Source organism: Cinclus cinclus, chromosome 3 (genome assembly GCF_963662255.1).
Source record: "Cinclus cinclus chromosome 3, bCinCin1.1, whole genome shotgun sequence".
Taxonomy (NCBI): Eukaryota; Metazoa; Chordata; class Aves; order Passeriformes; family Cinclidae; genus Cinclus; species Cinclus cinclus.
The window spans coordinates 111,270,233-111,298,145 of record NC_085048.1 but is presented as its reverse complement, the minus strand read 5'-3'; the positions used below and the strand labels follow the sequence as shown (position 1 = coordinate 111,298,145).

Below are 27,913 nucleotides of genomic sequence, written 5' to 3'. Positions count from 1 at the left end.
TGCTCTCTGCTCCATGCCAGGGCCACTGGGAAATGCTCTGGGGAATTCTTTGAGAGCCACGAGACACGAGCAGCTGCTGCTTGCGGGCATCCTGGATTCTACTGTGCAGAGGGATGGATCTCTGCTGTCTCCTGGGCCAGGTGGGGCTTCTGCACCCAAGAATGTTCTAAAAGGTCATCCAAGGATGGCCTGTCTGCAGGGTCCATGGATAAGCACCACCTGATCAGGTGCTGGCACTCTGCAGAGAGAAACCAGAAACTGCTGGTCAGCTCCTGTCCATGCTCTCCCAGATTTCACAGTGCCCACAGCACACTAAGAGTGCTCAGAGCTGTTCGCACAGCTTCCCATCCATCCTCTCTTCTGGAAGAGAGCAGCAGAGGTACACCTGCCACCTCGTCCAGCTCAGCCCAGGAGATGAACCTCCTCCCCAGCTGCAACAGCAGGACACTTATGTGCCACCTGCCCTCTCCCAAAGCCGTTCTTGCTCCCGCGCCTTGAAGGCCCATCCCCACCTTGAGACACCCGGGGCGGGAAGAAGAGCTGTCCCCGGACGATGTCCTCTCTGCTTTTGAAAGGAAGGTGCCTGCACACCAGCTGATAGAGCAGGATGCCCAGGGACCAGATGGTGGCTGGCTGGCCATGGTAGCGGCCAAAGAGGATCCACTCCGGTGGGTAGTACTCCCGCGTTCCTATGGCACACGGGCACAGCTCATCAGGCCAATGTTGATTGCTCCCTCCCAGCCACCTCCTGCCAAAATGCAACTTGGCTGCAGCCGGCTGAAGCAGCATTCCCCCTCCCTCCCTCCCTGTGTGTTTCACCCGTGGAAGCAAAGGGGAGGAGCTCCACTGCCCGGCTGGGCCCCGGCTTTGGGCTCACCGGCCATCTGGGTGTAGAAGCCGTCCTGCAGGATGGTGCCGCAGCCGAAGTCGATGAGCTTCGCCTCGCCGGTGGCCAGGTCAACGAGCACGTTCTCGGCCTTGATGTCGCGGTGCAGGACGCCGCGGCTGGTGCAGTGCCGCACGGCCCCCAGCACCTGCCGGAACAGCGCCCGCGCCACGGGCTCTGGCAGGAACCCCCCCGCGTGCAGCAGGTGCCAGAGGTCCTGACAGCGCTCCGGACGCTCCATGACCAGCGCGAAGCCGTCGGGCAGCTCGAACCAGTCCAGGAGCCGCACGATGCCGCGGAAGCCGGGCCACGACGCCATCCAGAGCAGCACCAGCTCCAGGGGCACAAGGGCGCCGTCGTGCTGCGGGGGAGCCGCCATGCCGTCAGCGGCGCCGATGCTGCGCTCGCCTTCGCCACCCCCTGCCCGGCGCCGCCGCAGCTCCCACTGCCCATGGCCCGGGACGCTGCGCGGCCCCCGCTCGCTCCACGCTCGCTCCCATCGCAGCGTCCCGGCTCCCACCCGGCCGGGCCTGGCCTTACCCCGCCCGCCACGCCCCGCCGCCTGCTCCCGCTGGCCCCGCTCACTCACCAGCCGCGCCCACTCCAAGACGCGGTCCCGGGACACTCGCTTGATGGCCACCTGCAAGCCAAGGCGAGCGGAGGGCTCAGCTCGCCGCCCGCCGCTCGCCGCCCCACCTCCCCGCTCCGAGCCGGCCCCGTCTCTTACCGGAACGCCGTCGGCGAGCCGGGTCCCGGCGTAAACGCTGCCGAAGCCGCCGCTCCCCAGCAGCGGGCCCTCCCGGTACAGCTGCTCCAGGGGAGGCTTCTCCGCCCGTGCGGACGGCACCGCGCTCTCGGCATTCTGCCCGGGGCACCCGCCCGCCCCGGCCGCCGCTGCTTCCCGAGCCGCCCCGGGCTCCGGCGCCTCGGGGCCGGCGGCCGAACTGCCGGGCGGCGAGGCTCGCTCGGGGGAATGCGCCGGCGGCGGGGCGGGAGCCGGGCGGCTGCGGGCCAGCTGTGGGCGGAACCGCGGGAGGGGCCTCGGTCGGGGCCGGGCCAGCGCCAGGCCCCGCGCCAGGCGGAGCCAAGAGACGGTGCTGCTCCACCACCGCCACCAGTGCAGCGAGGAGCTCGTCCACAGGCTCTTCAAAAGGTGCCACAGGCGGTACGGACTGAGCCCCGCGGAGGCGGCACCGCGGCGTGCCCGACAGGGGCGGGCAGGGGGCCGGCTCGCCCACGGCCGCCTTGCGGGGCGCGGCATGAGCCGGGCTGGGAGAGGCGCAACAAAGACGGGACCGAACGGGATCACAGGGAGTCTGAGAGGGAGAAGGGCACGGAGGGCGAGCGGGAACTCGAGCGGAAAACCGATCGAGACAGGCGCTGCTGCTGCTGCTGCTGCTGCTGCTGCTGCTGCTGCTGCTGCTGCTGCTGCGGAGCCGCCGGAGCGCGCGGCCGTTCTGCCGTTGCCTCTGCGAACCCAACGGAGGAGCCGCCGCGCGCCCCGTGGAACACAGGAAACAAAGTAAGAATAAATGAAGCTAATTCCTATTAGAGAAATAGCCAAATAAAGCAGTGGAGGAGTAAAAAAGACTGTTGGCTGGTGGCTTTCTTGTTTGAGTGAGATGAAGCATTTTGTGGGGAAGAATTGCCTCTTCTGACAATTTTGCCAGTGTGGGCTGGAGCGGAGCTTTTAAATTTCAAGTAGCAAAGAGAAATCGTGTCAGTATTGTCATCCCTTTTCATTCTCTGCTGAGACACTTGCAGGCTGCCCAAAGACATCGTCTGCAATATGGAACTTGGACCCAAATGGATTGTTAAGTGTGTCTGGATGTCACCAAATCTATGGGAATGACAAAAACTCTCCAGCAATATTTTTAGTGTTAGAGAATCTAGGAACAATGATATTCTGACCACGATGTTGTTCTGGCCAGGATGTGAAACAGAAATAATTTAATCCACACGTAGCCCTGGTGTGCACAGAAATTTTGTTTTTTTCCTGTCAGTGTTAGTGGCAGAAGCATCCATTGCTCAGTTTGGGAAGGCTGACCCCTGACATGGACTCTCCTCAACTGTGTCTCTGCCTCTGACACTAGAGAACACTGAGTGCCTTGAGAGCTCGTGTTGCCTGTGGAATGCTCCAGCTGACTGCCACCAGAAGCTGTGGACGTTCTTTTGGTATCTGATGCAGAAAAGGAGTTCTCCATAATACCATGCTACTTAAACCCACATTGGGATGCGGCTGTGTAGTGGCTCACCATGGAGCAGATTGCCTGCTTTGTCACTGCCAGCCCTGCTGATCCTGCAAGGGACCCTAGTGTATCCCATGCCTGTTTTGCCTGCAAGCAAAGCTTGCCTTGCCTTAGTAGTGTGGAGTAAATAGAGAAGTAATAAAATGGACAATTAAACAAGTTACTTTGGAGGAGATCCTCCTGCTTTCACACATCAGCCCTGCACCTCATGCTCCGTATCCTAGTTTGAATGGACAGGTGTGTGCTAGGGAAAAAGCAGGACCTTCCCTTGAAATGGAGAAAGTAAAATCCTTCCCACTGAGTCAGTATAATTTTGAAATCAAGAGGTTCTCAGGGAAAGATAGGGGGACAGGAAGAACAGTTCTCTACTAAATATACAACAAGGCCAATCTAAACAACAATAACTATGAAATTAACAGGAACCCAGTCACAGTTCCTTTGGTTGTGTGCTCTTTTCCCCCCTGGTGCAGTTACCATCGCCATTGGCAGTGAGCTCTGGCAGGTTCCCAGTGGACAGGGCAGGTGTGAGGATCCCTGCACAGCTGCAGGAGAGCTGGGGGTGATGGCAGATGTGTCCCAGATAGGAAGGGTGGAGGAGAGACTCTGCTCACGAATCCTTGGAGCAGTGTTGGTCCCGGTGCTCCAACAGGATGCTTGGAGATAGCAAACTGAAGCAGGACAGCATCCTGGCAGGGGTGTGAGGTCCAACACCAGAAGAGGCAGCTCCTGGCACTGGGATGGCGCGGTGAGGTTTTCCAGCTGCCTTCCTCCTTCCAGAGCCAAAAAGGGGTGAGTACCAGTAACTGCCCCCCCACGCTCCTTTACCTGCTTCGAATCTCGTGGCCTTGGCCTCCTTCCCCCCACTGGCCCCACCCTCCCAGAGAAACTCACAAAATCAGGGAGGCTCTCCCTTCCCCATCTCAAGGTCTCAAGGACCTGGCCATCCTTAGCATGTCAATGGGAAAAAATATAAAACTATAAAATATAAAAAAACAAAATATACCACCAAATATATACACAATAAAAATATAACAACAAAATTATTAATATACAATCAAAATATATTTATTGAAACCTACAGATAACTATCAGAACATATGTACATCTGGAACTATACAGGCTAATGCATAAATCCTTGTCTTCAAACGCTCTTTGGATAGGCAGCAGCTTCTTCCTGGGCTTGGAGGAAAGAGCTCTTCTGGACAGCAGGAAAGGACTCTGTGGGTAAATGCACAAATGAATGTCCAGAGAAAACTTGGTGGAAACACAGGAGCCAGGCAGGTCTGCAAAATGGAGACACAAAATGTAACAGAGGCTGCAATGCAAACCTAAAGCATCTGAAGCTCCATATTTCATAGAACACATTTCTTGGAAATTCATAAATAGCTGCACAGGGAAACATTCTCCTACCATCACCCTCTGGAGGCAGGCCAGGGGCACACCCTGAGCCACTTCCACAGATCTCCCAGGGGAACTCCATGGCCTCTGGGCTGCTCAGGGACAGCAGGGAGCCCAGAGCCCTGTGCTTCCCAGCAATGGCTCAGCTGCACATGCAGCCTCCTGCTCCTCTCCCTGCCCCACAGCTCAGCAGCCCTACAGCTCCACGGGGCACTGGCAGCAGCACAGTAATGGCAGGGGGCACCTGCAGGGCACAACTGCTCCCTGGCAATGTGCACAGGCTCTCCAGGCTGGCACAAGACCCTTCCTCCCACCAGAGAGCGGCCCAGCTCCCACCTTACCTCGGTGGGAGGCTGAGCCATGCTAGTCCTTCACTTTGTCCTCAATCCAGACTGTCTTCAGGCCCCTGAGCATGCCATGACTAGGAAGGGCAGTGGAGAGAGCAGGGGCAGATGCACACCCTTCCTGAGTATTTTGTCATTTCTGGCACAGCTAAAAGGTCAGAACCGCAGGTGTCCATCTCAGCACTTGGTCAACTTGCTGGAGAACATCAAGCCTTCACCAGCCCAGGATGCTGGAGAGGTTTTCCTGGACATGTGGGGGCTGGCTGGCAGCACGCTTCTTCAGCTTGGTGCCCATCACCTCGTAGAGGGCAGAGGCGAGCCTGGTGACCACCGTGCGCACATTGGCGCTGCGGACAGGCAGCGCCTTGTTCTCCAGGAAGGACCAGAGCACGGGCAGGGCGTAGCGCTGGACCACTTCAGGGCTCCTGGCATAAACCCCTTCCACAAGCACTGCCGGGACAGAGACACAAGCTTCTGAAACAACAACCTTAATGCAAACAAGGATCCACCTCGAGATTTGCTTCTTGGAAGCCTCTCTGGCTAAGAGCAGTGAAATAGCACACAGAGCCCAACGATCCAGAAATGGCCAAAGCAGCTGATCCTCCCCAAAATAGAACCACCAACACCTCAGGAGTACTGTCTCCAAACAAATACTTGCACCTGTGGCAGAACTTGTACCTTTACTGGATCATTTCACAACCTGTTTCAACATCAAGAATGACTAAAATGTCAACTTCCCTTTCATTTCCATTAGGAAGTTGTCTAAACCCACACTGAAGATTTGGAAATGCACCATGGAGATTCAATTGAAAGGTTTCTAAGAAAAAGGACAATTCCATCTTTGTGACCCTTGATGTCAAAGTGCCAGAATCCAATCTGGCTCTTCCCTTTGCTCAGTGGCACACAGCAAAGGGCACTATTAGACCACAATTCCAAACTCCAGCCCACCAGACATGGGTGCTGCTTGACAGCTGGATTAGAAACATCAGTGACTAGCTGCTGTCTTTGGCACAATGCTTTTGTGCCTTCCAACAAACAGCTGCTTCAAACCTCAGGGTGTCTTAGGTAATTACCCAGACCTCATTGCTGTGGCATTTGTGCATCTGCACATTTTAATGTCATTCCCCCTCCCAATGTTAATGGCATTTTTCTTGCAATGTGCACTGCAATAGTAGAATGTAGAGAGAAAAATGCAACACAGATGAATGAAATTTAACCACAACACGAGTGTCTTCTCCCTTTCTCTCTGAAGCCTACTCCCTGCTCAATTTCTGAACTGAACTTTGTCAAACACAGGCAAAAAATTGACAACCAACAGGCTCCTTGCATGGCAGATGTGGCTGAGACATCAAAACCTGAAATGCTCTGGACACCATTCATATTTTCTGATCAGGCAAAATGTTATGCAGTAACCCCTTCTTATTCTGTGGTGGAAGAGACTTCATTTTCTCTATGCTCGCAATCCACCAGCAATCATCAACATTTAAACACTTCCTGAAAGAGCCCAAAACCAATTTTGCCAAGCAGGAAAAGGGTTATGGCATCCATTTCAAAATGGATGTTAATTTCAGTTAAAATCCAATTCAAGACATTGATCACAATGGAACTTGAGAAAACATTGTTTGTTCCCACTAAATCTCAGAGAGAACATCTGCTCTTCCTAAAAGAGTCCTAATTTATGTTTATTTCCATTATTTCAAGAAGAGATCAAAATATCTCCAAAACTAAATTCCCTCTTCCTAGACATCTACTTTATCCCAATGCCCTTTCAAGGGCTTTTGACATTCTCAATCACCGAACACTGAGCATTTGAGATTGCTGAAGAAGACACAACATCTATGAAACCTTGCATTTAAAGATGCTGGCACACTTAGCAGTGCATTTAGACCCCGTTAAAGCAAGGCTGTAAATCATCTTGTCCACTATATAGAGAGATTATCACTTTTCCAATCCTGGGCTGTTGCTGACATAGCAAGCTCCTCTGAGGAATCAATTATCAGCTGCATTTGTAGCATTTTGGACAGCACTAACACAGGAAGACACTGTTTGCACACCCTGAAATGCTCAGTCCAATGCCACTTTGACAGCACAGGCAGGGAGCCTCAGCACTCTGCTTCTGCCCCTCTGGCCCCAAAGGCTGCCTTGCACCAAATCCGTGCCCCTAATCTGGGTGCTGAGTTTTGACCTAAGTTGTGACCCCCAGGCACTGCAGGGTTCAGTCTCAAAACTTTTCAAGAGCAAGATGAGAATTCTGTGAGGACAAAACAAACGGATTGCCTGAAACAGCACTTGCTACATTTTCCCTAAAGGACCAGAGATGACCCTGAGCTCCCAAGAGAAGAGCCAGCTCGGGTATTTTTAACCCCTCCCTTTCCTGGAGGTGGGCTCTGAGATGCCCCAGTGAGAGCTCGGCCCCAAGGCCGAGCGCCACCCCTGTGCCAGGTACTGCACACCTCTGCAGCAGCCAGGGAAAACCTGCCAAACACAGCTGCCATGGGCATTGGGCAGGAGGGACAAGCTCAGCACCTCCTGATTTGGAGCAGCTACTCTACTGTCTATTGCCAGGAATGCCCTGGAAATGCTCCCTGGGGAGACCTCTTGGCTTAGCAGAGGCCATACCTGTGATACGCTCTGTCACATCCAGCAGAGCTTGGCCACTCAGCTGACTCCATTGGTGGCTGAACTCTTTCATCAGTGCTACTTTATCTACAAGAGAAACACACGTTTCTGCTCACTCTTCTGAGGTCCTAGGAGAAAGGAGAGTGGGGAGGGGAAGGGCAGGGGCAGCCCCAATTTATAAAATCAAGTAATTTTCTGCTAATGTACTTCTTTCCTTCCAGCCTACTTGAGGGGGGGGTTAAATTCCCAAAGAAAACCTCTCCGTTCACATTTGTCAATGCAAAGTTGTCTGCTGGACCGGGAGCTGTGTTAAACATTTCAGATCAAGGACCTCAAGAGTTCACTCACACGTAAGCAGTGAAAAGGTTTTGAACTCCAGAGCAAACAGGAAGAAGCCCAGACTTGGGATACACAAAGGCACAGAGTCAGGCAGTTCAGGAGTTCGCAGAGCAGCTGAGGTGGAGAAAGTGGAAACTCCCCTTGAAGATCTGCCTCTTCAACACTCCATTTGTCAGGCATATTTCTCCCGACCAGCATTTTCAGTGCTGACATAAATCTCTGTGACAAAGGAATTTAGAGCAGTCCTTGCCTGTGTAGGTATTTGCCACAGCCATCCTGCCCCATGAAAACAACATGTGGAACAAGACATCACTGACAGCTGGATTTCTATCTGCTTGTTTTAAGGAAATGCACTTGGTGAATCATAAGTGTCCCATTTGAAAAAAGAAGACAAATGGGAAAGGTGGAACGGAGGCAGCTAATGCCTATAATGTGGAGCCTTCCAGGGGGCTGCTCTGCAGAAGCTCTGATGGGCCAGTGTCCCTTCATGGCAACAGCAAAGCTATTCATTTGGGAAATCTAATGGGGTCCAAGCAATCTCCAAAATCCCCTTTGCCTCTGAATTGTAGCAAAGCTGTAGTCCAGGACCTCCTCTCCAGACAAGCAGCACAGAGCCAAGGGCTCCTGGCACTTGTGGGAAATGCTGATGCACATTCAAGCCTCTTGGGGGACTGGTGCCTAAGGACTGCACCCCCACAGCTTCTGGTGGATGTCAGCTGCAGTGTTCCACGGGCAACAAGAGCTCTCATGGCACTCAGTGTTCTCTTGTGTCAGAGAGGCAGAGACACAGTTGAGGAGAGTCCATGTCAGCCTTACCAAAATGAGAAACGGATTTTTCCAGCGCTTTCACAGCTGCAGCATGAACCCCGGTATCCTTTGAGTTCAGGCTCTTTAGTATTCCTTCCACTAAACGGACAATCACGGGGTTCAAGGCATCTTCCAGGATGGCTATCATTTCTGCCAGCACGTCCAGCGCCATCTGCTTCACTCTCTTGTGCGTGTCAGATATTCTCAGGACAAAATGATCAAAAATCTGTGAAGAGAACAAGCAGCAGGAAAGGTGGATTAAAATGTCCTTGTTTGGAGAGGGGATGTAGAAATGAGCATTCAATACCCGAGAAGGTTACACACCATCTTTACCAAGTGCAATAGAGACAAGGATGGAAACGAGTAGCCACAGTTGTGTTTGTGCAAGACAGGATGGAGTTTGGAGAAGTATCTCTGTAAAAACATTTGGGTTATACCAACCCAGCCTGATACTTCTCTTCCCCATTCAAAGCCATTTTTCATCAAGAGAAGAATTGCCATGCTTTCAGTGGCTGGATTCCTTTCATTGAACCCAGCTGGGAGTAGGAGACAGCAAAGGTTAGGGCAGTGGAAAATTCTGTCATCATGTGATGAACAACATCAATAGGCACCTGCCAGACAAATACAGCTGGACTGAAAGAACTTGTCCTGCATGCTGGACCTGAATTAAATTTGTCTGGGTAAGAGGGACCAGCCTGTCCCAACAAGGCAGGATGTAGTGCCAAGACAGACTGAATTAACTTCATTGCTACAGGCTTGGGAGAGGAGCTGAAGGGAAGGAACAGTGAAGATACCCTACATACTTGGACAATGTTTGTGGTGATGAGCTTGGGGCTGTTTTTGCACAGGTCTAGGAGGAGTGCCACTCCTTCCATCCGTGTCTCAAACCCCTTGGCTTCCAGGAGATCATCAAGCTTCTGGAGCATCTCCATTTCATCCACAGCTGGAGGCAACGTGACCTGGACTTTTGGATGGTGTAGGAGGCGTCCATCCGAGGTCGACTTCACCCTGGAAAATAAAACCAAATGATGGCTTGTTGGTGATAATACCTGCAGATAATTGTGAGCAAAACATCCAGAGGTGATTTACTCATGATGTGATTTCAAGCTAGAGAATCATGAGGCTCTGAAAACAGCATGGACTTCAAGACAATCATTACGGGAGACAATCTACAAATATTATTAATGCAGATATAGGCATTTTTTATCAAAGAAAATTTATAGGGTAAGGAAAGAATCAGTGGCACAGGCCATCTCTCCAGAAAGATTTTCTTGAGGAAGAGAAATGTCAAGCTTGTTGTGTGCTTTGTCACATCTAACAAAAGTGCTCAGTACCGTTGACTAGAAGGAAATGTGGGCTGGGGCTTCTTTGACACATGGCTCCTCATCTTCACAGGGCTCTTGACACATGGGCGTTCACCCTTCTGCTCTTCCATCCCCTACAAGGACACAGAGAAACCCCACCAACATTTCGAATATAGAATAGGAAACTGTCTGCTTAAAAACACAAGTTAGAACCAGGATCACTGCTACCAAGTCTTAGGGAAATATTTCCAAACCTACAGAAGGAAACAGACCAGAGATTCAGTGATGCCAACTCTTTGTTTGCAATAGCCCAAGGCAGGTTATGGGTGCTGCCATAGTGAGCAGCAGTTTAAACTCCCCAACTCATGAGTCTCGAGCATAAATGGGAATAATGGAAACTGGTAGGCACCAAGAGATCTTATAGGAAAAAGCAGAAAAATTAGGACTCTTTGGGGTGGGCCAATTTTGTTGGAAGGTGATTTGGTTCAACACTCGCTCTCCCTGTTTGTGCACAAAGGACACGCTCCCTTCTATAACGTAGATAAAAACAATGAAAGTCCCCCCCCAGACAAATGATTTTCCTCTGGATGCTGCTGGATTCACCAAGCTTCTTCCAGCTCCACAGGGCTTGACAGCAGGGCAGTATTCCCAAAAGACAGACGGTAATTGTAGCAATTAGGATTGACTGGGACATCTGCTGCAGTTTTGGAAATTCTCTTGGCACTACTGCTTCCAGTGTCTTTTGCAAAGACTCTGTTCTCCTCAGAAGCACTTTTCTCACTTCATTGCTTTACTGGGAGCAGAGCAGGGACAGCAGGGTGGGGAGTTATGCTTAAATGTAAACCCACTTTCTTCTCTTCCCCTTTCCTCTTTGTGACCAATAGTCAAAATATTCAAAGCCCCACTTTTCCCCTAAGAATATCAGTTCCTTTGTGGTCTGCAGATGAACAGGCTGGGGATTAACAGCTCATTCCCAGGAGCAAAATGATTGAGCAGAAGGGGAATGAGATAAAGACAGATTAGGTATGTTTGATGTCCTATTAGCTGTGGCTATACTTGCACAAAGGAGACATTTCTCCTGCCAAGCACTTACTTTCTTCTTTATTCTTCTCAGAATATCTTCCAGGTCACAGGCAGGAATGGATCGCTCCAAAAGCATTTTACATTTTGGATGATTTATCAACATCTTCACCATCTCCTGTCCATAATGCCTATGGAAGGAAGGAAGGAGGGAAGGAAGAAAGGAGGAAGGGAGGAAGGGAGGAAGGGAGGAAGGGAGGAAGGGAGGAAGGGAGGAAGGGAGGAAGGATTCCAGGAAGGAAGGATTCCAGGAAGGAAGGAAGGATTCCAGAAAGGAAGGAAGGATTCCAGGAAGGATTCCAGGAAGGAAGGAAGGATTTCAGGAAGGAAGGAAGGATTCCAGGAAGGAAGGATTCCAGGAAGGAAGGATTCCAGGAAGGAAGGAAGGAAATCGAACAAACAAAGGAAACCTGTTAACATAAGAGGCTGATACCTTAATGTCATCCTTTGCAATCCTTGCATGAGATGGCATTACCTACTCAGCAAAGTGAGAGAAAAATATCATTTCACTCTGAAACTGTGGGTGTGCTTCTGTGGGATCAAAGGATCCCAGGGAACAAGTGAAACACATCTGCTTTGTTGTCAGATCCCATTAGAAGTACCTTGCTGCCATTGCTCAATAATTTGCCTTCCATTAACTGGCAGAGAATCCAGCACAAAACACCTCAGGCCTCCTATTGACTATTCCATATGTGTGCAGAGCAGCAGCTAGTTGCTCCTGTATTTTTGGCAGCTATTAATTGAATCATCAAAGTAAGGGGATTTGGGTGGCTTGGGTTGATTTTGCCACTAGGAAACCAGTTTTCCTCCAGAAGAAATTTAGAGGTCATTGAGCCACAGACAACAGCATTCTAGAAAGCTGCAGAAGAGGTTTCGACAGACTGAATACATTAGCCCTGAAATACTTCTAGAAAAGTTTTAAGTTAACAAGAAAGATCTGCTTTGGGTCTTTCAGTGATGAACATGAGGCAACATTTTGGCTCTGTGTTGTGCACCTAAGATCAAACAAAACTGTTTGACTGCCAAATCTGAGCTCTTTTGATCTCAGGAAAGAATCCTTCAAGTCACAGGAAGTTGGCAATGCTCCTTCTTGCTGGACAACCTCAGCTTACCCACTACAGTCATTTCCCCAGGTAATCCAGAGCAGTGGTCACAGCACCAAGGCTGACAGAGCTCGAGAAGTGTTTGGACCATGCTCTTGGGCACATGGAGTGACTCTTGGCATGTCCTGCACATGGCTGGCAGCTGGACTCCATGGCCCCAATGGATCCCATACAACTCCGGGTATTCCATGCCTCTATGGCCCTTATCCACACCGTGAGGTAACTTAATATTGCCTTTCGTTACCACTCTTTTGTGGTTTTACCTTTCTAGACAGACACAAGGCAGTTTTCCTGCGTGAGGAGGTGAAATGAAGATGGTTACCTTGTGTCCTTGTGGCAGTCCTGAGCAAGCGTCCCTGCCGCGTGCGCCAGCCTCTCAGCCCTGGGTGTGCCTGCGAGCTTCGTGACTCCAATTTTCTCCATCAAGGACAGCAGCAGTTGCGCCGCACACTTCCGCACCTGGGCGTGGCGGCTCCTGGCAAGAGGAGAGCAAACACTGGGGCACAGGGAGAAGGAGCAACAGCAGCACAGGCCTTGGCCAGAGCGTGCTCCCTGCCACTGCTGCGGGAAGGAGGCCTGGCTTCTCCCTGCAGCTTCAGACACCTGTAGAAGCTTCTGTCCTCAGAGAAACTCAAATTAGCATTGGACACAAGGACTGTCTGCAAGGAAGACGGAGGAATTCAGTCTCCCTGCACTACCTGATACTCAGTGTCTTTGCCACAATTTCCACTGAGAAAGATAAAAAATTAGATTACATATGAATTCTTTAGAAATGAAAGACCATTCATGCTAACCTATCAGAGGGCACCCATTACACAGAGCTGCAGCAGGACTGAGGCTCATTCCAGCCATTTATCCCCAAATCTGCAGAGCTTTGGAAAAATACAGATGCAGAGAAAACACACTGTGGGCCGTGAAGTTGCAGAATATGCAGCAATGCAGCCTGTTTCTTTTGTGAGGATTGGCAAGGGGTACATCTGAATGTTTTATCCTATTGCAAAGATGGGGAAAGTGTGGCAATCAATTTACCCAGATTGTCCAGTTCTAGAGAGTGTCTTTTGATAATTATCAGGCTCAGCACAAACACTTAAGGCAGCATTTGCATCAGCTATTCCATAGTAGTGGGCCTGTGAAGGTGTATGTGCAGTGATTCATCATCTCAAGGCTAACATGAAACACCAGTTTGATTAGAAAGTAGAGCTCTATGGCCAGGATAGTCATACAGGACTCCTTTGGCAGGAGCTGCACCTGCTGTGCAGGCTGTGTCACAGCCAGCACATTCTCCCCTAGGTGCTCCATACCCCAGCAAGTACCCTCCTTATTTCTCCAGTTAATGGCATCATGAGGATGCATGTTTTTTCCCAGGGCCTCTGTGCTTACTGCAGTGAAATATCAAAGAGCACTCATAGCTGCAATTGCAATTGTCCCTCTTCCCACAGAAGCACAAGGCTCTATCCTTAGCCTTTGCAGGCACTTGCACTTCCCCACCATTCACCACATCTAGGCAACTCTGACAGACTGGGAGGACTCCAGAAAGCAGCGGGAAGATGAGTCAGAAGAGGTTTAGGTTGCATATCAGGAAAAGCTTTTTCACCCACAGGGTGCCTGGGACACTGGAACAGGCTCCCCAGGGCAGTGGTCAACAGCACCAAGCCTGACAGAGTTCAAGCAGCATTTGGACAACAATCTCAGGCACATGGTGTGACTCTTGGGGGGCTCTGTGCAAGGCCAGGAACTGGATTTAATCATCCTCCGGGCCTCGTCCAACTTCCCATATTCTACAGCACTTTCATTCTGAGAACTCATAGGCTGAGGGAGGGCAGAAAGAGGGGAGAAGAGGAAAGAAATGAGGTGGATTGGAGAATCCAGTCACTGAGTTGACAGAAGATGCAGGATACAGGACCCTTCCCTCCCACCATTCCCATTCTTTCTCTCATCCCTTCCCCCACCTAGAAGTACTCTAGAAGGTGAAGAATATCACTGAAAGAAGAACCTACTTGACTCCACTGTCCAGGAGAGAAGTCATTGCTGGTGCAGGAGTCACATTCTCCACCATGATCCCCAGGGTGTGACTGGCTGCTTTCTCAACAAACTCTGGCGAATTACACATCATGTGCAGAAGGACCCGAGCCACCTCATCCACCTCAGAGTCCATGTCCTTCTTCAAGGTCACAAAGAGCTCTCCCAGAGTGACAATGGCCGAGTAGGACACCTTTGAGCGGAGGTTGGTCACCTGGGGAAGTCATGAGGGGAAACATAAGAATGACCTCGGAAAGAAAACCAGTTGCCTTAGACAGATGACTCAGGAAATGACAACACATCCCACTGTGTCCAGAGGAACATAAAAGCACAATAAGAGCAGAAGAGCACATGCACAGCAAGGCACTTCCACTGGCACCAATATCTGGCCTCAGACTTGCATATTACAGGCCTAAAAATAAGAAATTTCATAAAGTATCTACTTAAGCCTTCTTTAATGTCAACTGCTTTCCCTTTAGGCTCTTTACTTTGAAACACAAAGAACCAAATTAAAGTAAGGGCTGCTTTCAAACCATAAAGGCGTCAGTCATAAAGATAAAAGAGTCACGTGCTCCTGTTTAAAAAAGCAACACCAGCAGTTGAAGCACTCAGCCAGGAAACAGAAAACACACGCTCAGGCCTACAGACTAATTTGCAGTGTTGAATGACAGCTCGGGCAGAGACTAGGACTCTGAAAATAACATAATTAGAGTATCTTTTTCTGCATTTGCACATTTCATGATAATGGCAGCTCACTCAAAGATGAGTGTCAGATACCCGACCTACCAGTGAATACAACTACATCTACACACAGATCCCATAGAAACCTGACAGACATTAGAAATACAAGATCTAAAAAGAGAAATGAAGGCAGTCTCTGAGCACACATGGAGATGAACAAGCACATAGCTACTCTACACACCGTGTATGAAGTACAGGGCACAATTCACAAGAGTGTTCTCACCTCACTGGTAACTGCCAAGCAAATGTCACGAAGCCTTGAAAGCAGGACTTCTGAATGGGACCCAGCCAGGAGTTTGATGCTGACCAGTCCCTTCTCCTTCATCTCCCTGAAAGGCAAGTACCAAAAAGATGGATTTTTCTCTCCACCCAAGAACTAGGCAGCACCCTCTGAAATTACCAGGCTGGCAGCTCAGTCAAACAATGGGAGGTGCTTTTCAAGGAGTACTTAATGAAATTGTGGAGCTCCTTCCCGCAGGATGTTGTTGCTGTCAAAAGCATACACAAATCCAAGAGACAAATAGAGGGGTTTCAGTGTCTTCATTTGTGGCTCTTTTACAAGACAGCCTTTCTGAAATGTCTGGCCCATGGAGTCCCTATGACACAGTTTCCTAGAAGCTGTGAGACTGGGTCATGCTCCTGTTTCTTGTCACCTCCCTATACCTGTCCCTAAGACACAATCCCCTTGGGCAGTTTTGGGGCATTTTCCTTCTTTTTCATCCCCAGCAGGCAGTTCAGCAATAAAAGTCTGCACTGGCACTCTGGAGCTCAGTTTCCATGCTACAATCCAGGCTTGTTTCTCACCCACTCCACTCCACCTCCACATTCCCCAGAAAAGGAGCAGCAGGGTGTCCCATAAGATTCCACGCCTGGGAAAGAACAGTTGAAACTCTGCCTTTTCCCAGAATCCCCTACCAAAAACAATGCCCACTACAGCAACATGTTATTTAAAAGGTGTAAACAACTCTGTCTCTCAGCACTTGCTCTAGGCAGCCCTGAGCTACAGGAAGGTGTGTGAGGCATCAGGGCTGCAGCACAGGGCTGGTGACCAATCCCATGGGCACCCCTGAGAGTCACCAGGACCCCCCACACCTGCAGAAGCTCTCTTGTACCTCAAAGGGCACTAAACAAAAAGGGGGAAGAGGAAGCAGAAGAGAATTGCAAAGCAAATGTGACTGCACAAAGAGATGCATGTGGCAGATTTTTCATGCTTATCCCAGTGTGAATGGAGTCTGTACCCCTGTGTGAATGAAGCATCCAACAGTGAGTTTATGCTAACCCCAACATCACAACCAATATCACCAAAAATTTAACCAGCATCACCTAACATTCGTAGGGTTATCACCTCTGGGCCTCCTTATCTCTTTGTCTAATTGTGGGACACATGTTGAGTATTGGCAAAACACCTCCAGCCCATATGAAGCAGTGAGAAGAAAAAAGTTGAATTCAAAAAGTCCAAGATTCCTAGAGGGTTTCATTGCTTTCTCCTTCCCTTCTGCCATGAGCCTTTCAGGAGTAAAGACAGGCTGGGGATTTGAAAGCACAAATCAGTCCATTTCTCAGAAAGAGCAACTCCCTGGAGCTGCTTCTGGGACTCACATGCAGGAGGTCACAGGGAGACCCTGTCACCTGCCATTGCTGTCAGCACTGGGAGCAGAGAGAAATCTTACTCAGTCCCACTGGGCCAGTGCCCCAAGGCACCCAAATCTCTACACTCAAAACTGCTGCCATCCTGCTGCTGCCTTCAGCCAGCAAATCATCTCATCCCACAGCTTCCTCTCTTCCCTCAAGACTTCCTTTGCAGCTCCATGGAGCAGCAGGCAAAGCGAGGGAGCAGCACAGAGCGGCAGCAGCTGGAGCACAGCTGCAGACCGAGGCCAAGCAAAGGCTGCTCTCAAATCTTGATCCTCTCACTGCTCTGGAGTGGTTTCAGCAGAGTCCTTTGCCCTCTGGGCTGTCGGGGCTCAGAGGCACTGGCAAGATCCACTTGTAAGCTTCCTTAACGCTAAGAGGGAGACAGAGTGACCGGGGCCTTTCTTACCAGTCATCGCTGCCCAGCCAGGAGAGTGCCTGGAGCAAGGACTGCTGTGGGTCAGCAGAGGCTGTGTCCTTGTGCCCACGCTCACGGAGCAGCTCCTGTCGGCGCTCGGCACCAGTGGCCGTCTGCGAGGTCACTGTGAGGAGAGGGTCAGCCCTGAGCGCTGCAGCCCCGGGCAAGGCACCCCGCCATGGAGCGGCCTGCAGCCCCAGCTCTCAGCCAGGCTTCCATGTGCTGCAAACTGGCACTGCCTCACACACCTCCCTGCTGTCTGCCTCCTTGGGCTCCTTGCTTTCTCCCAGCCCCCCCAGCTGGGCACAGCTCCAGGCTAAACCTGACCATTGCCCACACAGTGCCAGCTCCCAAGTGCCACAGGTAGCACAGCCAGCGGCAGGTTCCTGAGGCCGCAGAGCTCCCACTCCCTGCCAGACAGGGACGACCAGTGGGAATGGCTACACCTAGAGGGAACCCCCCAGGGGCCTCTCTTGTCCCACGCCCTCATTTCCCCCAGCCCTGAGGACTGAGGCACTCTGCAACTCCCTGAGGAAACTCCTGCAGCTGCCCTGCCACAGCACCAAGCCAAGCCGGAACAACCCAGGCTCAATTCTGGTCAGTTCTCAACGTGGAAGTAGCATCAGTAGAAAAGAGCATTCTAATTATTATTCCTTGCTCCCTTCTTTTTATCTCACCCTAGTCGGGATGATAGCACAGGCAACCTTGGAGCACCAGGCAGCCCCTCCTGACTGTCACCTCCTACCAGCAGCCACTGTGTTTGGCTGCAGTGACACAGGAGGCACTGCTTGTTTCCTCTTGGAATTGCAGGCCATGGGATGGTGGCAGCCAGGAGCCATTGATCGCTTCAGGGAGCAGCAGCACGACTGCACCAAGGCACTGACTGCCATGCAGAGACAACCCTTACTGGGATAGCAGAAAAGCTGGCTGCAGAGCCGAACAACAGCACAGGCAGAGGGCCCCGATGGGGAGTGGTCAACTGATGGTGGTGGTACTCGTAGGTGCACAGTGAGCACACCCTGGCACACTGCCCCCAGCTCCTCTCTGCACTTACAGCTGTCTCCTGGCACCAGCGCTGTAGTTTGGATTATCAGGATGGACAAAAGCCCGAGCTTAGGCCTTTACCTCTACTTTATTCAGCTCAACTTTCCAATGCATCTCTAAGAACCGACTACGGCAAGACAACCAAGCTGGAGGAACTCAAAAGTGGATTTGGTGCTCATTCCCGGACAGGCTATTGACCAAAGAGCCCAGTTGTGCTGGCTGAGGCAGGAGGCACTTTGTGCTCCTTTTGCAAGGAAATAACTATATGGGAAAAAGCTGCCACAGAGCAGACTTACCTGAGGAGTTGCATGGGACACTGCCTTCCTCTTGGATGATGGGCATAGTGAGCAGTAAGGGCATCTTGTCCTGCTTCCTCAAGACCTTCTTCTTCAAGGCATTACCAGGGTGTTTTCTCTGCACACTGGAAGCTGTGCCATTGACAGCTGCTTGGCTGAGGCCTGCAGGGACCAAAGAGGAGCTTGTAAGTGGAGGGTGCTGGACAGGGTCACTATGGAAAGGGCCAGAAAATTTGCTGGAGCTGGGTAACATCTCTGTGTTATCTCAAAGAACTTCAAGTAGAACACTGGCACGCTAGTATGGGACAAGGATCATACAATCACCCAGGAAAACCTACAACAATTTTGGTGGGAAGGCCCCTTTAACCACCATCTAGTCCAACCCCTGGGAAACGGAACATCTTCATCTGGATCAGGTTCCTCAGAGCCCCATGTAAACTGGCCTTGAACACCTTCATAGATAAATCAACAACAGCTTCTCTGGAAAAACCCTTGCAGCATTTCATTGCCTTCATTATAAAATAAATTCTACCTAATATCTAATCTAAATCTACCTTCTTCCAGTTTAAAAATCAAACTGCAGTGATGCTTCCCCTAAGAAACAAGGAGAAGCCAGTGTTGCTATGCTTTCGTTTTCCTGTTTCAGAGGCAGGCTGGGCAAGTTCCCAAAAGAAAGTGCAGATAAGCTTGGGTGGTGCCCTGGGGCTGAGTGCTGCCCCCGAAGGTCCCTGCTGCCGCCCTCGGGGCAGCGCACACAGCGCTGCAGCCAGAGCCCCTCAGCCGGGATTCACTGGGGAATGCTGCTTGCTCCTGGGGCTACAACAGAAGCACTGCCTCAGGGCTTCAGCACAGCTCTACAGTGCCAGCTCCTTGGAGGGGAGTGGCTCGAGAAGGATCTCTGGTCTTTTCATCAGAAGGTGCTGAATTTGGTTTCTTCCAGGTTGCACCTTGGTGGAAAAGCATTCTTCTGCATTCACATTGCCTGGAAGCTGCTCTTCAGAACAGAGTCTGAAGGGCAGGCGACTTTCCAAGACTGAATTTTCTACTCTGAAAGATTTTAGAGGTGAAGGTGGGAAGCTGATACTCTGTTACTAAGTGAGGCCATGGGCAAGACAATTAATGCCTCTGTGTTTTTCTCTGCAAAATGGAAATCATTCCTATGCAGGTTTCCACTCAGATGCAAGTGCAACAGCCCCCCAGTCTGATTGCAACACTGTGCAGAGGGTAAGGAAGAGCTCAAAAAGGACCAGCAGTGTAGACACCACTTACTTGCTTCAGCTGCATCCCTGGGCTCAACTCTCAGTGGAGGCAGCTTTAAGGATGATAAAATTTCATTCCTCTTCTTCATCTCATTCTCAAAAATCTCAGTTTTCTTCTGCTCTAACTTCTTTTCAGCCAACTTGCACAATGAAGAACGAACCTAGTTGCAATGGAAATACATCACAGACTGTAAGCAGAGACACACAAACCAGGCACATCATCTCATTGGGAGCATAGAGTCCACAGAGTGCCACAGACATTAATCCAGCTCCATATCCATTCCAATAGTTTCAGGAGAATGTCTCCCATCCTCACCTTGGCAATTATACACAGTCAGGTGGAACACTTTAGTGCCACAGCCTTACTCTGCTCCAACTGTGACAGGAAACCCTACTTGAAACATGGAAGTCATAGGAATGCTCCAAGACAAAGGAAGAGCTCCCATGAGCAATGAGCAGGCAGTTCAGTTCCTACAGGCCATGGCAGGAGAATAAAAGCCATGTGCAATATGCAGCAAGGAGGGGTAATTGGCTGATGCTTAACACTCATGGCCAGGAAGTGCAGCTGTTTGTCACTTCCTGGCTTCTGAAAGACTGAGCTCTGAAGGACTCTCAACGACTTGGTCTCTGAGACCAGGAGACCAAAAGGAGGAGGGAGTCATGTGAAAACAATTTGGAGGAACATGGATATTAAGGAGCAGAAAATGTGAGAATGAGAGGGCTTTGAGATACAGCCAGAAAGGTAACCAGGAGACATCAAACTGTCCCGTTTTTATTTTGCAGCCTTGCTTATACTCAACCGTAGCATCTTTGCTTCTCTGCTTCTGAGGGTGCCCTTTGCCCACATTCACTGGTTTACAGTTTGCTCTGCCAATCAGAACTTCTCTAAAATGGCCTTTGCATATAAAGAATGCTTCGGGCATGACCTTGGCACCATCTCCAGGCAGTGACTTTGGCACCACTGGAAGTAGCCAAGCAATTGCTCAGTAGCCGTCAAATATATTCCCAAGACAATCCCCAACCCCCAAGAGTGGAGGATCATGGTTTTCAGAGGCATTTTGGGCCAAGCACTAAACAGCCACTGGAATGGAAGTCTGCTCATCCCTGTTCTTATCCCTTACCTTTCCAAAGCCCTCTCTCAGGTCTCTGTCACTTGTTAGACCAGGACTGGTGGGATGATCCATCTCCTTGAGCTGTCTCAGTGGGAGGCCTGGAACTGGAAGCAAAGGTTCCTGTAAATCTCTGGCACACTTCAATTGCCCAAAAATGTCATGCTTGGCAACAGGCAAGACAGCTTCCAGATTACAGAGCTCTAACAGGGCACAGAGATGGTGCAGGAAAGCAGAAAGGTACATATGCCTAGACCCTCTCCCAGTGGATGGGCTCCTGGAAGGAGACATGACATTATTCTGTGGGCCAGCAGACTGAAACCTGCTGCCTCAGCCCCTGGTTGCTGGAGAGCCTCTGTGTTTGATAGAGAAGGGCAGAGATGAAGAATCTCTGTCAAGAGCAATCTCATCTGCCCTTATGCTGATTTTAGTAAACATCATCTTTCTGGTTCCTAAAAGTAGTCCCAGGTTCTAAACCTGTATGCTTTTAGATCAACATTTTGGGACAGCAGGGAGCCCAGAGCCCTGTGCTTCCCAGCAATGGCTCAGCTGCACATGCAGCCTCCTGCTCCTCTCCCTGCCCCACAGCTCAGCAGCCCCACAGCTCCACGGGGCACTGGCAGCAGCACAGCTCATGGCAGGGGGCACCTGCAGGGCACAACTGCTCCCTGGCAATGTGCACAGGCTCTCCAGGCTGGCACAAGACCCTTCCTCCCACCAGAGAGCGGCCCAGCTCCCACCTTACCTCTGTGGGAGGCTGAGCCATGCTAGTCCTTCCCCTTGTCCTCCTCCCTGGCAGTGACCCTGGGGACAGCGCTGCTCAGCTGCCTCTGCCGGGGCTCCTGGGCCAAGGCCCCCTGAGCCGGCCGGGAGCCCACACCTCCATTCCCAACGCTGGGCTTCTGCATGCAGGTCTCCAATCTGAGCAATTCATCGTTTTTCCTTGGGAGCAGAGGCATCCCAGCTCCTGTCACACACCAAGAGCTCTTTCCCTTCATCCTCTGGTTTTGTGTCGTAGACTCAGAAGGATCTGTAGATCAAGTACAGGCAAAGAAGTGAGTTAATTGAACTCACTCCTTTACAATCAACTCATCTAATGGGTAGCGAATTCAAACTTTATTTTTTTGACTGTAAACATTTGTTGTTTCTTTATTTTTCATGAATCTAGCATAATTTGAATTTCTCTGAACAATGTGGAGCTGGCAAGCCAGGAGAGATGGGTTCTATGCCTGTTGCCTCCCCACTACTCCAGGAATCATTTCCTTCCAAAGAGTTGGAAACTCACACTGGTCTCTGGAATTTGACACTGTCTAGGAAGTGATTGTTTGCCAATCCTGTTATCAGGGCCATTGTTTCTGTAACTCCCACTCAATTCAATTATAGGTTTTACACTTCTGTGTTTTCTTTATTTCTCTTTCAAACAAAGGAATTGCTGGTACACAAACTTTGGCACCACATGTTAGATGCATAAGAAGCTTTGCTTTCCCAATTAGATGTCCTCAGGAATATGCAAGCCCCTCACTGAAGGGAATAAAGAGATCATCCAGAAGTTTCACTTTTGTTCTACTTCACTCTTGGAGGACTTTATTCCCTACCTTCTTTCCTGCAGAAACACCCAAGCCCAACATAGATATGACCTGTCTCAAAACATTTCTGATCACGGCAGATACTGACAAATTAGATTTTGTCTAATGGCGGGTCATTCTCAAATACTCTCCAACACAGCTCTTAGAACTATTTCTTTACATGGCTTCACAGGGGATAAAATCATGTAGCAGCCAAGCAGTAGGGGCAGAATAAGTGCCTCATACCAAGATTTTATTTCCCTTGTAGGATGTCAGGACAATTACAAAACTACAACCGGTAAGGGTTAATGCTATAGCTAATTTCTAGTCCAGAATAAATCCAGCAAAAATGTCACCTTACTTATTGAGCAATACTTCTCCCTAGCTGCATTAAGCATTCCAGCTGCATATCACCAATTAAGGAGTCATTCCAAAGGGCCTCTGCCCAGGATTTGGCAGAACTAACCCTACGCAAAGGGGCCTGGGCATCTGATCCCTTTTTCTGCATCAGCACAACTATTTCTTCAAATCTCAACTCTCCTATCATGACATGCCCCAAAATGGCAAAAGAATAACAACAAACTTTGATGGAGGCTTTCAACTCAAAGGCATTGGCTGGCACAGATGCACCAGAGACCGCATTTTGTCTGGCACAATTCTACTTGTCAGGGATCAGGCAAGGCAGGGACAGGGGGACAAGGCAGAAGGCATCTCCTCCCCCAGCCTCAGCCTGCAACACTGACACAGGCAGAGGCAGTGGGGCAAGAGATTTGCCATGGTGAACCTGCCATAGGTGGCTTTGGGCTTGTGCTGTCAGAGGATGACAAACTCAGACCCTGCATATGCTGCATCCATTTGGAATTGTCCTTCTCCAAAACTGGAAAATTCAAAAGGACTTTCTCTCACAGGAGGTTTCCCTATTTCTCCCAGTGAAAAACCAGGCAATTTCCATGACTTTCCTTCCGATCTCAAAGGGTTCAGCTCAGAATATACCCCAAGTTAAAGGTTTTCTCCTTGAAGGGCAGGAGGAAGGAGTGGGAATATTTCTCATTTCCTGCTAAATGCTTTCTTTTTTTGGTTCTAATTGCAACACTAGAAAGGCTTCAGGGAGATAAAAGGCAGGCAAAGAATGGAGAGGAATGTTTTGTTTCCTGCAATGCATTTCCAGGGCCTCAAGATACCACTCCAGCTTATGCCACCTAAGACTTCACATTAGAGGAGTTTTCAGAGCATCCCCGGAGCATAATCCCAGTGACTGGGCTCTGGGACAGTCCACTGAGGCCATCAAGGAATTGAAACAAATTTAAAGAAATTCTTAAAACCATGGTTCATAACCAAGTTTTCAAGATGTCACCTCTGATTCAATATGCCAATGGTCATTTTAGGACCGACATGCCCTGTACCTACCTGCATGTTCAGACTTCTCTTTGATGCTGCCGCTCGGTCTTGGCCTTGAGAAAGGGAGAACAAAAGCACATATGAGGAGGGAGAAAGAGAAGGGAGGCAAGAGATGTAGCATGAGAGGAGGCAATCTTTCCTAGCTTGTTCACTCTGATGAAGGAGGAAATGCAAGAGACATCAAGCCAACAAGATGCAAAGCTGATTAATTGTCCTTAAGCTTTCAGTTGCTGCAGTCAGACAGAGCTGGCCAAGCTCCAGCTGAAACACAGCAGTCATTCTCCAACTTGCATCATAACTCCCCAATTGTGGTGTCTCTCCTTTTGAAACTTGGGGGGCTCCTACAGCCTCTCTGAAGCAGCAAAGGTTGCTAAGCTGAGACACGAGTCTGTATGGAGGGCAGCTACTTTGCTTCTGCTGACAAAGCTTGGCTTTGCCTGCTCATGCCTTGCGCTGGTGCCAGTCTCGTGCTACATGTGGTCAGAGCACTGGAGTGTTCTGAGAAGGATATTCCACCTCCTTGATCTTCCAAGAAGGAAAAGGCCTTTTCCAACTCAGCTGATAGCCAAGGATATTCAGATTGCACTTTTAAAGCCCTACCTAAGCTTTTCAATAGGAATGATATTTCTGTGACTCATTCATTATTGTAATCACTCGGATAAGCTTGACAGCTACATTTCCTCAAACATATCCAAGCCAATATCTTTCCATCAGGTACCATCCTATAAAACTTCTTTAGAACCTTTCCCTCTTTGATTTTAAGGCAAGATCTAAGCATTAAACATTGATTGGCTTACACATCTATAACCCAAACTTCTCTGGGAGCTCATTTCAGACCGGAGGCCAAGAAACAGACAAGTTCCACAGCATGTTTACAGAGGCAGCACCTGACTGTCCAGACGCCTCTCCAGCAGCTAATATTTGGCAAAACGTAATTTTTGCGTGCTGAACTTGAGACTCAAGGATCACAGTATTCTATCATCTTCAGGAGACAGACCCATGCAATACAGTACCCAAATGACACCACAAACATTACAGAGGGAATCAATACCAAGCCCAGCAGAGGACCCATCTTCAGATGCTTTTAAGCCCTGCCTCCTCTTCCCCACCACCACCACCTCTGCCCTTGTGACATGAGGTGTGGGGTTTGACATGGAGCTGGATCATCACAGATGGGCCAAATGATGAATAAACAGAGGTTTCCCTAAGTACATGGGAGAGAGCTGACTGTGCAAAGGAACCTCACAAGATGGCAAGAGGGAGCTGAACAGCAGAGTGGAGCAGCAGACACCTTGGCTTACCTCATCTCCTGGGACCCTTGGACATCCAGCTGCACAGAGCTGCGCAGAGACCCTGCAGCACTGCCAACACCGGGACTGACTGCCTTGGGTATAGGGGGGACCAAAGGCAGCCCCAATGACCCCTTCTTCATATCCCCACCTCTGGGATACAGCAAGGATGCCTGGAAAGAGTGGTACACAGTGCTCAAATATAGCATCCAGCCTTGCCCTCATTCATGACTCAAGACAGTTACACATGCCCTGACAGGAAAAGTCAATATCATATATAGCAGATTGTCCTAGGAAGGGGAAGGGTGGCATAGGAAAGGGAATTGGTGAGGGAGAGACCATCCCAGCAGGAATCCACATGGTTGGTATCACCATGTTCTGCAGTGCCACTGCCTCCACTGGCCTTTTGGATGGTATGGCAACAGGTTCAGATCACTGTTCTCTCCCTGCCCCTTAGGCACCTCACAGCCAGTGCTGATCACCAACCAAGTCCCCACAAAGCCATTCTGCAGGATGTCAGAACCTGCTTTTCTCAAGCCCCTCATTTCTTCTGCTGCTGCCCTTTCCTCTTACAGTTGCCCAGCAGCCTTTCAGCCCAGAAGCTGCTGAGCTCTCGCGATGCTCCGTGCTCTCCAGCTCCCACACCTCCATCATCTCAGGCTCACTGGCATTTAGGAAGTTCAGCAGAGCTCCCTGCCCTGCTGCTCTCTGGAAGGTCTCTGCTTGCCCAAGTTGCTCCAGGGCCCCCATGCCATGACCAGGAAGGAGGGTGGAGGTAGGAGGGGCAGGTGCACACCATTCTTTAAGTGTCCCTTCCTTTCTGGCACAACTAAAGCCCCAAATCAAGTCCTCTTCAAACTACAGTGAAAGGACCACATCCTGTCAGGGATACACTGGGCCCTTCCTCAGCAAGGCTGGAATCATGTACATCAGCCTTTGATTGGACATTCTGTTTGCCAGAGCTGTTGCTCATTTGCCTCCTCCTGCACCCCATGGCAAACCCAGAACAACTGCAGGTGCTGGCCCTGCTGCAAAGGCAATCGTGTGCCTGGGCTTGGGGCTGCTCTCCCCATGGCCACCTCCCATCCCTTCTCTCTGGACAAAGCCATGCCACAGCACACAGCTGCCCAGAAGCTGAAGAAATCTAGAAATAGCATCAGAGACAACTGTGTAGGAGGCCATGGCTGTACAGCTCAAACGCTGTGTCAACCTGGAACTGACTTTGCAGGACTGCCTGTTCCAGCAAACTCCTTTTTCCATCCCCACCAGACAGAGCTGATGGAAACCACCATCAAGACATAGATATGGTTCACAGATACCCGTGGGTTACTGAATGCAGGAGGAAGCTGGAGCAGACAACTTTAGCAGCGCTGCCTTCTTGTTGGTGTTTTCTCAGCTACAAGACAGAGGAGCAACCATGACAGAGCCCAGAAACCTTTCAAAGCCCTCTCCTGCTATAGATACACAGTGAGGACTTGAAATCTGCACTACACACCCATTGCAAAGACAGCCTGAAGTGCAGAGTCCAGCTGAGATCCTACTTTGCTCACCTTCTTCCTTAGGCTCACACCACAGTTAATGGTCTCCGATCTCTGCTTACAGGACATAAACTGAAAATCTGCCACACAGGACTTATCTTGGTTGCCTTACCTTATGTGCTTTTCCCTCTGAATCCTGGTCCCGGTTGTTTCTAATATTGTCATCCTTGTAGCCAGTGCCATTTTTCCCATTGTCCCGCTCTCCTCTGGACATCATATTTGACTTGGTTGAAGGAGAGCCCTTCTGGATGGGAGGCAATGGCTTGGAGGGAAGGAGCATAGAAGGATTTGCCAGGGAAAACCTCTTGGCAAGAGGGTAGCCAGACAGGCCTGCAAAGTGGAGACACAAAATGTAACAAGAGGCTGCAAAGCAAAACAAAAGCATCTGAAGTTCCATGTTTCATGGGACACATTTCCTGGAAACTTTCCGGGAAAATAGCTTCAAAAGGAAACCTGCTCCTGCCATCAGCCCCTTGAGGCAGGCCAAGGGCACACCCTGAGCCACTTCCACAGAGCTCCCAGGGGAACTCCCTGGCCTCTGGGCTGCCCTGGGACAGCAGGGAGCCCAGAGCCCTGTGCTTCCCAGCAATGGCTCAGCTGCACATGCAGCCTCCTGCTCCTCTCCCTGCCCCACAGCTCAGCAGCCCTACAGCTCCACGGGGCACTGGCAGCAGCACAGCTCATGGCAGGGGGCACCTGCAGGGCACAACTGCTCCCTGGCAATGTGCACAGGCTCTCCAGGCTGGCACAAGACCCTTCCTCCCACCAGAGAGTGGCCCAGCTCCCACCTTACCTCTGTGGGAGGCTGAGACACTCTCACAAGGGAAGAAGTGACGTTGGTCAATGCCCACCTCTATCCCAGCATCAACATGTCTAACGGGTGTGGCACTTAAGGGATATTTGATATTTTTAAAAACAATTGTTTGGTTTTAGTTTTCCTTAGACTAGCCTGTGTTTAATTCCTCCAAACACTATTGAGTTAGCAAGTCTGAAGTGAAAGGTGCAAGGATCCAATAATAACAGGGGAATAAGGATCCCTTCTAGAGATTGGCTTTGTCAAAACCCAGGAAAGACCCTCACAGCGACGAATGCTATTTCTGCAAGCTACAGAGACCTCTCAGCATGCAGGCAGGCCTTGCTGGGGTTTTTATATTATCCTGTCATCCTCAGTGTTGGACCCAATCACCAAGCAGAGGAAGAACAGGAAATTTATCAGTAGTGAGACCCAATGTTGATGGCAAAGAAAGAAGCAGAATTTGCATCACATGACCACGTTGTATTTGTCATGGCCACAGTCCCTGTCCTGGCTGACAGTATGAGTGATTTGGCTACTGTCAAAAAGCAGGAAGCAGAGTAAACTAAAGGTAGAATGTTATGATGCCAGGGCTGTCCTTGCAAGATCACCTGTAGCTCACAGCCACCAACTCTGACACAGAGCCAGAACTGACCACCATGGACCAATTTTCCCTGAAATCT

General features: G+C 50.2%; 1 protein-coding gene across 1 annotated transcript; it reads right to left on the bottom strand.

Annotated features, from left to right (window-relative positions):
- Positions 1-119: 119 nt before the first annotated feature.
- Positions 120-26,654, bottom strand: LOC134042031 (serine/threonine-protein kinase pim-1-like; the record flags this gene model as incomplete). The annotated part of the gene is made up of 7 exons (XM_062489104.1): positions 26,550-26,654; positions 26,441-26,491; positions 1,614-1,709; positions 1,476-1,526; positions 878-1,247; positions 513-689; positions 120-238 (listed from the first exon to the last, which is right to left on the bottom strand). Coding segments are annotated over exons 1-7 (969 nt in total), but the record flags the coding sequence as incomplete, so codon positions are not given.
- Between the last annotated feature and the right edge of the window lie 1,259 nt (positions 26,655-27,913).